This window comes from Erinaceus europaeus, chromosome 17 (genome assembly GCF_950295315.1).
Source record: "Erinaceus europaeus chromosome 17, mEriEur2.1, whole genome shotgun sequence".
Lineage (NCBI taxonomy): Eukaryota > Metazoa > Chordata > Mammalia > Eulipotyphla > Erinaceidae > Erinaceus > Erinaceus europaeus.
This window is the reverse complement of record NC_080178.1, coordinates 77,065,892-77,078,716: the sequence shown is the minus strand read 5'-3', so window position 1 is coordinate 77,078,716 and position 12,825 is coordinate 77,065,892. Positions and strand designations below refer to the sequence as shown.

General features: G+C 48.6%; 1 protein-coding gene across 1 annotated transcript in view; it reads right to left on the bottom strand.

The window, feature by feature from the left end:
* The window catches only part of RRAS2 (RAS related 2), a 67,296-nt gene extending 59,483 nt beyond the window's left edge, over positions 1-7,813 (bottom strand). The window contains exon 1 of the mRNA XM_060177123.1: positions 7,639-7,813. Coding sequence (XP_060033106.1) covers positions 7,639-7,746 — 108 coding nt within the window. The 5' untranslated portion in view covers positions 7,747-7,813. The remainder of the gene's footprint in view (positions 1-7,638) is intronic.
* Between the last annotated feature and the right edge of the window lie 5,012 nt (positions 7,814-12,825).

Below are 12,825 nucleotides of genomic sequence, written 5' to 3'. Positions count from 1 at the left end.
TTCAAGCCCTGCCACCATGTGAGCGAAGCTCTGGTTCTCTTCCCCCAGCCCCTTTCTCAGTAATAAAGAAACTTTCATTGAGATTTTTAAAATCGGGTCAGGGAGGTGTTTGTGAGGTCCAGTGCGCATCTCCGGGGCATGCGGCTCTGGGCTTAAGTAACTAGCGCCACAGAGGATAGAAGCCAGTGGGCTGGTTGGGCAGTGGCGTGACCTGCACCAACACGCAAGTCACCAAGTGTGAGGACCCGGATTTGAACTTCCCCAGGCCCCACCTGCAGGAAGCTTCACGAGCCAGTGGGGCAGGCTTCAGGCACGTCTTCCATCTCTCCCCAACCCCATCCAGTTCCTCTCTTATCATAAAAATAAAATTAAATTAAAATTCAAAAAAGAAAAAGAAAAAAAAGGAAAATGGCTCCCTTCACCTTTCCCCACAAGGGAGCGGTGGATTCATTGTACAGGCAACTGAGTTAAAGGAGGACCTGGTGGCAAGAAAAATAAAAAAAGTTATAACCAACAGACCATCACATAACTACAAATCAAAAAAGAAAGCACAGCGGGGTGGAGAGCATAATGATTCTGCAAAGAGACTCTCATGCCTGAATTCCAAAGTCCCAGGTTCAGTCCCCTACACCACCATAAGCCAGAGCTGAGCAGTGCTCTGGTAAAAAAATTAACTAATTAATTAAAACATGGAAATGGGCAGGGGTAGATAGCATAATGGTTACACAAAGGACTCCCATGCCTGAGGCTGGCTCCAAAGTCTCAAGTTCAATCCCCCACACCGCCATATACAAGGGCTGAACAGTGCGCTAATGGAAAAAAATAAAATACAATAACATAAATAACCACAGAAAATAAACTATGACTCAACAGGTACCAAGGGATTCACTCTATGTCTCAAAAGCACAGTTTTAAACAATTTTTTATTACCTTGCTTCAACCTGCCCAAAAAAAGGACAGTTAATTTATAAATCTGCCTCTTTTTCACAAAAACCCGAGCTACGCTTTTCTCGGTGAGAAACAAGTCGAAGGTCAACAAAGGACACTGCTTCAAACTACAGCTGCAATCCCCGACTCCAGCTCAGAGCTCTACCCAAAGGGATTCAGGCTCAAGGCCTGGCAAGTACATTCAGTGACGGCTATGCCACACTGTGCACCGTAAAACCAGTACACTAAAAATACTTCTATAAAAAACAGATTCTCACAAGCATCACAAACTGTTTCAATTTCATCAGCTCAATTTCAGTTTGAAAAATGAGACCCTGACAAACTGGAAGAAGACAAAATGCTGTTGGGCAAGACGAGCCGCGCTCCGCTGGGTAGGGTTGGAGCACATGGCCCAGTTTCATGCCCCAGCGCCCACATGGGAAAAGCCACACACAGCACCTGAGGAAGCTCAGGGAGCTTTCTCTGTGTGTGTCTGAGTCAAAGCGTGGCCTGGAAAACTGGAAATGCACATAGGTGAGACCCTAACTCCATAAAGGAGAGAGAGGGTGGTGTGGGCAAGAGAAAGGGTATCTGAATGAGAATGGGAAGAAGGAAATTTAGGGCCTCGGGACAGCTCCGCTGACAAGAGCAGTCTTCTGCATCATACGTGCTTGCCCGGGTTCGAGCCATAAGTCAGTGCGTGTTTCGGTGCCACGATTTCTCTCATTACCCTCTGGAAAAGGTGAGCGGAGTGACGGCAGTTAACGCGTACACAGCCCCAGGGACAACGCCAGAAACACGGCTTTAAAGTTGTTTTTCCCGGGGTCTGGGCCGTAGCGCAGCGGGTTAAGAGCACATGGCGCTAAGCTAAAGACCTGCGTAAGGATCCCAGTTCGAGCCCCCGGCTCCCCACCTGCAGGGGAGTCGCTTCACAGGCGGTGAAGCAGGTCTGCAGGTGTCTGTCTTTCTCTCCCCCTCTCTGTCTTCCCCTCCCTCTCTCCATTTCTCTCTGTCCTGTCCAACAACGATGACATCAAGAACAACAATAATAACTACAACAATAAAACAAGGGCAACAAAAAGGAAAATAAATAAATATTATATATATATATAAAAAAACAAACTTGGCACCATCATAAAAAACATGAGTTGAGTCACTATGAGAAAAAAAAAAGACAGATCTAACCCTAGCTTAGAATTTCCATGTTTCTCCTCTGACAAAGCACTGACCCTCTAAGTGATTTTCCTTGACTGTCCAGAATTTTCTCTCCAGACAGCCAATGAAATCAATTCAATTGTTATCCCTGCCCCCCCCCAAAAAAGAAGGAAATCTCTAATATGTACTATCACGGGGAGAGGTGTTTTACTTTTCAATGCTAGAATTCATTTGTAAATCATTCTGAAAACATAAGACAAAGTTTACACTATAGATAATTGCTTAATATCACTTCAAAGTCACAGGTAAATGTCACTTTAAATGTTTCCCAATTACAGGAAGTCTATGAATCCACAACTTTCCATACTCAGATCAATTAACTATTAACATCAATACATGAGTCTTGGGAGCTCTTGTCTTTGCATCAGAAAAAGGCAATGAGGGAGTCAGACTGTAGCGCAGCGGGTTAAGCGCAGGTGGCGCCACGCAAAGCACAAGGACCGGCGAAAGGATCCCGGTTCGAGCCCCCGGCTCCCCACCTGCAGGGGAGTCACTTCACAGGCGGTGCAGCAGGTCTGCAGGTGTCTGTCTTTCTCTCCCCCTCTCTGTCTTCCCCCTCCTCTCTCCATTTCTCTCTGTTCTATCCAACCACAACGACAACAATAATAATAACTACAACAATAAAACAACAAGGGTAACGAAAGGGAATAAATAAATAAGTAAAAAAGAAGAAAGAAAAAAGCAATGAAGTCTTCAGCTAGACAAACGAGCAAAAATGCTCTGAGTCAGATCCGGACTAACCGCTTGGAGGGACTAGGACTCGATACAAGAGAAATCAGCTATGTCCTATACGGCCCAAAGTCTGACAAATGAAGTTTTAAAAAGTCAGAATGCTAAACAGAGTAGATGCTGTGAAATTCTTTATGAGCTCTGCTCAGAGTTCCCAGGTGTAATATTAACCCAAACCCTATTGATATTCCTAAAATCAACTTCCAAATGAGTGTACCATCCCAAAGTCCACAGAGTGTGAGAGAGGGGTGGGGGGGAGGGGGGGCGGAGGGAGGGGGTCAGGTTCATCTGAAGATTCAAAATAAGAGACCAAAGTATGGATCAAGGAAAAGTGAATGAATAACAAAATTTGTTTTGAAGGAACAAGGTACAAAAGAGTAACAAAAACAAACAAAACTGGTAACTCTTACTATTTACTTACTCTGCAGATGGCATATGTTATATTTACAAAAAAAAATAAGACCCGTGGTCCGGGAGGTGGTGCAGTGGCTAAAGCATCGGACTCTTAAGCATGAGGTCCTGAGTTCAATCCCCCGCAGCACATGTACCAGAGTGACGTCTGGTTCCTTCTCTCTCTCCTCCTATCTTTCTCATGAATAAATAAATAAAATCTTTAAAATAAATAAATAAATAAGACCCCTAAGCATACTATTAGTAGTCTTTTTATATGGGGAAACCGAAATTGTAGAAACCTAAAAACCTGACCAAAAACTCAAATTTAAGTGACTGAGAAAGAAACCAGAATTTGAAACACACAGATTTGTTCACTCCCAACATTTTATGAAAAAACAAAAAACAAAAAACTAAAACCTTGAGCAGATTAAGAAATTACTCTGTCCAATGACACATTTCTTTCTTTTCTCTCTCTCTCTCTCTCTCTCTCTCTCTCTCTTTTTTTTTTTTTTTTTTTTGCTTCCAGGGTTATCACTGGGGCTCGGTGCCTGCAGTACTAGTCCACTGCTCCTGGAGGCCACCTTATTCCCATTGGTGGTGTTGCTATTATTATTATTATTATTGTTGTTGCTGCTGCTGTTGTTAGATAGAACAGTGAGAAACTGAGAGGCGGGGAAGACTGAGAGGGGGAGAGAAAGATAGACACCTGCAGACCTTACAAAGCCACCCTCCTGAAGGTGGGGAGCCGGAGGCTCGAACCCAGATCCTTGTGCAGGCCCCTGCACTCGGCACTATGAAATTAACCCCGGTGCGCTATGGCCAGACCCCTGACAGTTTCATTTCTTAATTAGCGTCTGCTCATCATTTAGGCATTCTGTTTAACCAAGAACATCTTTTTTAAAAAAACTATCAACAGAAACAAGGATGACACTTTACATAGCACTTACAGTTCACCACAGTGTCATATTCACTTTTTTTAAAAAAAAGAATAAGGCACCTCAGTAAGTGGCTTAGTTTCCTAATTTGACATATGTTCATATGCACAGAGGGACAGCAAGTAAATCTAACATTAAAGAAAACCAAGCCTAAAGGCGACATTATTTTTAAGGTCTCCACTCCCATGTTTTGTTTTTGTTTTCCTGCCCAAAATTAGGCAATAGTAAAATATGTATTAAGTATCGTAGAAGCAGTGTCATATTTCAGGAATCTTAAGTAAAAAAAAAAAGTCAATTGGTGTAATTCTGACTGTAAGGAAACTGCCTTCCACTTGTTACAGTGATTGTCATCTCTAATGACTGCTGCCGACCCACCACAGCCGAGTGAAGGGCTTTTAATTTCCCAGCAGCTGGACAACGGTGCATCTTTTTAAGTGCCGGTCATAAACAGTAACTTTCACACCATACTCTCCAGTTAGCATAACTAATAAGGACGGTGGTGTCTACAGCCTGACTTCACACCAGGCATTGCTCTAAGCCCTTGCCATGTGGCAACTCCTTTCACCATAGCAGGGGACCCTTTTTATTTCCCCAGTTTACAGATGGGGGGATCCAAGGTACCTGAGGTTAAGGAATTTACATAAAAGGTTACACAGGTGATAGTCATGGAGACTCCCGCCTGGGGTGACTCCTGTCTCTCCAGAAATCTGAACCTATGTCCCCTGCCCCTCTGTGCCCACCTCCTCCCTGTAAATGGACCTAAGGTCCCCCGATTCTCATGAAAGCGTTAAAGAAAACCAATCCAGGGGGCCGGGCGGTAGCGCAGCAGGTTGAACGCACGTGGTGCAAAGCGCAAGGTCGGAAGGGTCCGGGTTCGAGTCCCTCCCCCCCTCCCCGCAGGGGAGTCTTTTCACAACCGGTGAAGCACCTCTGCAGGTGTCTCTCTTTCTCTCCCCTCTTGTCTTCTCCTCCTCTCTCCATTTCTCTCTGTCCTATCCGACAACAACAATAACTACAACAATAAAACAAGGGCAACAAAAGGAAATAGAAAGAAAGAAAACCAATCCCACCACCAATCCTGCACCAACACTTTTTATTCCGTCCCAATTCCTTTTGCGTTCACATATGCTCTAGAGCTGTGCACATGTCTGTAATAGCTAGCATTCACCAACTGAGCACATACTCCATGAAAGAGCCAACACTAACAGCACTCCAGTAAGTTAAACAGCTATCCAGAGTGTGATCAGCCCCGCCTCACTGAAGAGAAGACCAAGGCGCGGGAGAAGCTAGTTACTTTGGAGACATTTTCACAGCCAAGAAATGCCAGCACAGGATTGGCTAAAGCCTTCCTTTGTAAATTACGACTCAAAGCTCACTTTCTACGCATGAGTATCTGTCCTCGTCATGCACAGACACCCTCCACTTCTTTCCTACCTTAAGCACAGTACAGCACAGTACAGGACTATTCATAAAAGCGGTGTTTCTTTAATGGATTCTAGGAAGACATTAATTACCATTATCTTAATGTTTTTTTTAATACTATCCTCCTCCCCAAAAGGAAACAAAAACAAATGTCAACATCTTAATTCATGTACAGACTCAAATATACTCAACTGCCCTTCCCCCACCTCTGACCATCTCTAACCCCCCCCCCCACAAACACACACACAGGAAACAACTGAAACTTAAAATCTTTCAGGTCACACTATTAACTGCCCCCCCTCCCCCCGCATTCTTTGACTCCTGAACCACAACCCCCTCATACACACACACACCTAAAAGGGTTAGTGTGAAAGTGTCTTGCTTTGCTCTCAAAGTCTCTCTCTCTCCCTGGGAAATAGCAACATCACCGCTTCCTGGTTTCTGCAGCCTGCTAAACTTAGACCAGTCTCACCTCTCGGTGTGATTTTTTTTTTTTTTTTTTTTACCCACTAATGAGCAAGCTGTAAAAATGTTCACTGCACAAACCTCTTCTCTGCCTGGAGACAAAGGTGTTAGCAGCAGTTTTTAACCCTTCGAAAAATCATAAAGGCAATTACTGTTGGCCTAGTTAATGTGCAAGGTAAGACTCTCACGTCCTTACAGCGCTCTGCATGTACAAGTCACCATGTACACTGAATGACATGAAATCAGCTGCCCCCCCAATGGATAAGGAGCTGGGAGAATGTAAAAAGCAGAGAAATCTCTCACCAAAGCAGCTTGGGAATACTCTTGACAGACGCTTTATAACCGGTGTTACCTACGTTGTGTTTATTTATTTATCACCCCCCCCACCCCTTCCCGGACCTTTCAGGATGACGAAAGCAAAAGGTCTCGAGGATTCTAAGATTAAAAATAATAATAATAATAACATCCTAATCGTGCAGCCTTCCGCGTCCCTTTTCTCTACCCTAAGCCCAGACTCTGCCCCTGGGGTGGGGCTAGCGGGAAAGCGCGGCCCCCACCCAGCCGGGCCCACCCCACCTCACCTGGGCGCCCCGGGCCGGGCCGGGCAGAGCTCTCCCCCATCTCGGCCTTCGGAACTTCCTCCTGACGCCCATTTCTTTATCTCCCGGGGGCTCGGTCACGCTCTCCCACCCGGCAGATTACCTAGGCGGTGACCTCCAGGCGCGCAGCACAGACACAAAGAGCGCGGGGCGACACGGGGCGGTGCGGGGGCGCGGCCGCGGGGCGGGGGGCCTGGGGGGGCCTGGGGGGACCTGCGGGGCGGGGGGACCTGGGGGCGGGGGGACCTGGGGGCGGGGGGGCCTGGGGGGACCTGCGGGGCGGGGGACCTGGGGGCGGGGGGACCTGGGGGCGGAGGGACCTGGGGACGGGGGGACCTGCGGGGCGGGGGGGCCTGGGGGGCCGGGGAATCTGGGGGTTGAAGGGCTTAGGGGACTGGTCAACCTGGGGTCCGGGGGCTAGGGGGCAGGGGGGCCTGGGGGGCTGGGGGGCCGGAGGCCGGGGGACCTGGGGGACCTGGGGGACCTGGGGAGTCGGGGGGGGGGGGGTTGGGGGACTGGGGGTTGGGTGGCCGGGAGCCGGGAAGCCGGGGAATCTGGGGGTTGAAGGACTTGGGGGACTGGGGGCCGGGGGGGGGGACAGGGGGACCTGGGGGCTGGGGGTTGGGGGGCAGGGAGACCTGGGGGCTGCGGATTTGGGGGGCGGGAGGCCGGGGGACCTGGGAGGGGTAGGGGACCGGGGGGCCAGAGGGGCCCGGGGGCCCGGGGGCAGGAAGCCCGCGGCGCCGCCCGCAGCCGCTCCCGCAAGGTCGCGCCCAGGCGGGTGACGGTGGTCGGCGCCTCCCGCTCCCGCTCCCGCTCCGCCCTCGGCCACATTCCTGGGAAGCCCGAGTCCCCCTGCCCGCCCCGGGCCCGCGCGGCGCCTCGTCCGGTGGTCGGGCGGGTCCCGCACAGGTCGCCGAGCCCCCGCCCGAGCCCCCGCCCGAGCCCCGCACCTGGATGAACTGGATGGTGAGCGCCGACTTGCCCACGCCGCCGCCGCCGACCACCACGAGCCGGTACTTCTCCTGGCCGGAGCCGTCCCGCCAGCCCGCCGCGGCCATGGGGACGCCGCCCGCCTAGGCCCGGCCCGGCTGCGGCTGCGGCTCCGGGGACGTGCGCGGCCGGGGGCTGCGGGCTGCGGGCTGCGGGCTGCGGGCTGCGGGCGGGCGGGCGGGGGGTCCCCGGCGCGGGGCGCGGGGCGCGGGGGCCAGTCCGGGTGGCGGCGGGGCGCCCCGGCCCTCGGAGTCCCGCCCACGGCGCCGGGAAGCGGGGAGAGCGCGGGGACCGCGGGCGGCGGCGGCGGCCGGGGGTCGCTGCTCTCGGCGTCTCCGAAGCGCCTGCCGGTCGCCGCCTCCAGCGCCGCTACAAATGGCCGTCTGGGGGCCGGGCTGCGGGCTGCGGGGCTGCAAATGCGCGGGGCGGGCGGGGCGGGCGGGGCGGGGCGGGGCGGGGCATCCGAAGTGCGTGTGTGTGTCCCAGGAACGTGTGTGTCTCAGGGACATGTGTGTCAGACTCCCAGGGACACGTGTGTGTGTGTCTGTCTGTCCCAGGGACATGTGTGTGTGCGCACACGTGTGTCTCAGGTTCATGTGCGTCAGATTCCAAGGGACATGTGTGTTCAAGCGTGTATTTTTGTGTGTCTGTCCCAGGGATACGTGTGTGTGTGTGTCCCATGGACATGTGTGTGTGCACGCGTGTGTCTCAGGGACATGTGTGTCAGATTCCAAGGGACATGTGTGTTCAAGCGTGTATTTTTGTGCCTGTCCCAGGGACACGTGTGTGTGTGTGTGTGTCCCAGGGACATGTGTGTGCGTGCGTGTGTGTCTCAGGGACATGTGTGTCAAACTCCCAGGAACACGTGTGTGTGTTGACGTGTGTATGCGTGTCTGTCCCAGAGACACGTGTGTGCGTCTGTCTGTCTGTCCCAGGGACGTGTGTGTGCACGCACACGTTTGTTTCAGGGACATGTGTGTCAGATTCCAGGGGACACGTGTGTTTGTTCAAGTGCGTATGTGTGTGTGTGTGTGTCTCGGGGACACACGTGTGTTTATCAGACTCCCAAGGACACATGTGTTTGTGTGTCAGACCCCCCCAGGGACACGTATGTGTGTGTCAGACTCCAAGGGACACGTGTGTGTGTGTGTGTGTGTGTGTGTGTGTGTGTGTGTGTGTGTGTAAGAGTGAGTACTGGGTAGGAGTGGACAAAGACAGTATACACACTATCTCACCATAACTATGTGTATCAGAGATTGTGTGGATAAAACATGCAGTCTGTGAAGGCATGTGTGAGAACTAAAGCTGTTGTCATCTTAAGTCAGTTTGCAGGAGAGTAAAATTCTCGTTTTCAGAGTGCAGATGGTCAACTATGGTTGTGTGAAAAACACTGTGTGACAGTGATTGAGGATTAGAGATGTGTCACAGTGACTCTGTGCTGGTGTGTGAGGACTGCGACAGAGACTGAGCAGGGAGTGAGTCGCAGCACTTGAACATGCGTGGACAATAGGGTTGTGGCAGTGTCCGGAGAGTATCTTGGTGGCTGAGTGTATGTGTGAAAGAGATGCAGTCACTGTATATGACTAGGGTGGGAAAGAAAGTGGTTTATGCTTATTTATCCACGACATACCAAGCACTGTGTCCTATGCTGGATACCCTTTAGTGAACAAATAATGCACCTTTCCTCGGGGAACCGAAAATCCAATGGAGACAGCCAAAATAACAAGCAAGTTATGAGTCAGGATCATAATGGCTGTCACTACTTAACCCATGTGGCATGAATGCACCTATGAGAAGCTATTTAACCTGTCTTGGGCAGGTAGGGGACCTTTCCTAACAGCCCTGAAGAATAAATGATATAGACAGGTGAATAATGAAAAGGAATGGATTCCAGGAGGAATGGATTTCCACGAAAGTCAGAGCTAAGAAGGGAAAGTTGTGTCTAGTGATTTTGATTATGCTGAGGCAGTTTGCATGCCAGCGATTACAAGCAACCAAATGTAGCAGGAATGGAAGCTATGTAAAAGTGGTGTAGGGGAGGAGTTAAGACTGTGAACTCTGGGGCCAGATAAATCTGAATTCAAATCCTCAGTAACACTACCTACTTGATGAAGACTTGAGAGGAGAGTGTCAGTAAGAGAGAAATGAGACTACAGCCAGTTTTGCACCTATACCCTCTGGCATTGCTTTTTAACCTTCCTGGAATTCATTTTATAAGAAATAAAGACATTTTCAGATCTGAAAAAAATCCTGGCACAAAGCTCAAGGACCCGCGTGGGGATCCCGGTTCGAGGACCCGCGTGGGGATCCCGGTTCGAGCCCCCGCTCCCCACCTGCAGGGGAGCCATTTCACAGGCCTTGAAGCGGGTCTGCAGGTGTCTATCTTTCTCTCCCCCTCTCTATTGTCCTCCCCTCTCTCTATTTCCCTCTGTCCTATCCAACAACGACGACATCAATAACAACAACAATAACTACAACAGTAAAACAACAAGAGCAGCAAAAGGGAAAATAAATAAATACATTAATTAATTTTTTAATCCTCAAATCCTATGTCTTCTATCATTGAAGTGATAGTAACACTTTTAACTTTGCCTCAGTTTCTCTAAATTTGTAGGAACAGTAACACTACCTACTTGATGAAGACTTGAGAGGAGAGTGTCAGTAAGAGAGAAATGAGACTACAGCCAGTTTTGCACCTATACCCTCTGGCATTGCTTTTTAACCTTCCTGGAATTCATTTTATAAGAAATAAAGACATTTTCAGATCTGAAAAAAAAAAAGAGAGAGAGAGAGAGAAATGAATGAGTACATGTAAAGCACATAAAGTGTCCAACATGAAGATTTGGCTGTGGAATAGGAGCTGCTTCAGACTGCTCTCCTGTGAGACTAGAAAAAAAAAAGAAAAAACACCTGAAAACTCCACAAATTACAACAAGGATTTATTCAGAAACTCACTTAGCCACAGCCACCAAGTTGTAGATGCTACTGTGATTCCATCCTGACCTGCCTGGGCAGATGTCCCTGAACCTCACCTCCCCCAGATCCCTGCCCCATTAAGGAAAGATAGAAACAGGCTGGGGGTATGGATCCACCTGCCAACATGCATGTCCAATAGAGAAGCAATTACAGAAGCCAGACCTCCCACCTTCTGCTCCCCATAAAGAATTTTGGTCCAGACTCCCAGAGGGGGTGAAATGAAAGGGGAAGATGACCAGAGGGCCCTGAATTCTGCTTCCATCAGGATCTAGAGAAAGGACAGATAAAAAGGGAGGGACGTTCAACAGTAGTAATAGGTGTAGGTGTGATTTAGAAAGGAAGAGAAGGGGGCCAGCAAAGAAGATAGACCCCCAAAACCTTAATTCTGGTTACATATAACAAACGACACTCAACACTTAAACAACTGGGAGAAAGTTTAAGATCCTCAAATAAAGAAGGGACTACAAAAGCTGGACGAGGACAAGAGACTGGCTGCTCACTTAATAATGACCTTTTTGATCAATACCAGATCATCTCATCATCTGGGGCCCTAATCCGGGAATCCTTGGATTCCATACAAATAGGATGGTCCTAGACCATTAATGAATCCTTCTCCACACCACCACCGGTCACTTCCATCAAGAATGTCATCATAAACTCTCTTGTGGGCCTTCCCAGAAATGATAAGCACTTTCCCCACTCTCCGAAGAGAGGCTGGTCGTCCTGCCCTGCCACTCGAGGAAGACGGGTCCTGAACTGGGTGCAGCCTGGAATGTTCCCCGCTGTGGCCATGAACTGTGAGCTCAGAGGTCACACAGGCTCCTGTGCTGAATATGAATATATATATATATATAGATATAGATATAGAGAGAGATATAGAGAGAGATGATAGATAGATACTGGGTCAGGTGGATAGGGTAAACAGTTAATTTTATTCATAGATTTTTTTTTTCAAGATTTGGAGCTACTCTCTGCCCTAACCCAATTTTCTATCCCTTTTCTCTACTATGACGCCATCTTCTCAGACAGTATTTTTGTCCAACTCCGTGTTAGCTGTCAAACTTAAGCAACAACTATGATAGTCATGGACCCCTAGGAACATGCCTAAAATGAACTACCTAACTTCCTTCCACTCTAAGATCCCTATTCTCATCTGCTTTGTTCCTACTTTTTGGTTCTTATTCTTTAAACATTTTGTCCCACTTTGTCTTGCTGTATTTCAGCCATCAAGTTGCAGGGCTATCATGATTCCATCCTGACGTCCCTGGTCAGATGACCTCAGCAATGTGTCCCTGAACCTCAGCTCTCCAGAGCTCTATCCCATTAGGGTAAGATACCAGCAGGCTAGGAGTATGGATCAATGTGCCGATGCCCGTGTCAAGCAGAGAAGCAATTACAGGAGCCAGAACTCCCACCTTCTGTGCCCCAAAAGGAATTTTGATCCATACTCTCAGTGGAGGAGAAATGATAGTGGGAAGATGAGCAGAGGGCTCTGAACTCCAACTCCATCAGGACGCAGAGAGAGAAAAAAACAGAGAAGGACATTCAGAAGTAGTAACAGGTGTCTGTGTCACTTGGAAGAGGAGCTCATGGGAAACAAAATGGGCTGATGCATACAAATGTAGACAGTTAATTGTAGAAATAATAGTTAACCCATATCTGCAACTTAAGAGAACTGCTCCCACTCCTCTCTCAATTTCTCTCCGTCCTACCAAATACAAATATTAAAAAAAAATAAATGGCCTCCAAAAGCAGTGGATTCGTAGTACCAGCGATAACCCTGGAGGCAAAAAAAAAAAAAAAAAAGAGAAGGCAGGACCATAGAAAAAAAAAAAGAGCAAATATATATAAGATAGATAATTATAGAGATAACAGTCAACCCAAACTTCAGTTTCCAATGGAGGGAATGGAGACACAGAACTCTGGTGGTGGAGAGCAGTATGGAAGTTATACCCTTGTTAGCTTAGAATTTTGTAAATCACTATTACAAATAAATCACTATTACTAATAAAATAAAGTTGAAAATGTAGAGTGAAGTTTCTAGCATGCAGTAAGCATTAAGGTCGTTTTGGAACCTGACAGCAAATTCTCAGGTAAAACTTAAAGACTTGCTTAAAATCAGGAGGACACGGCAGAAAAGGTGCCCTGTAACTGTCAAAGCCAGGTGGGAA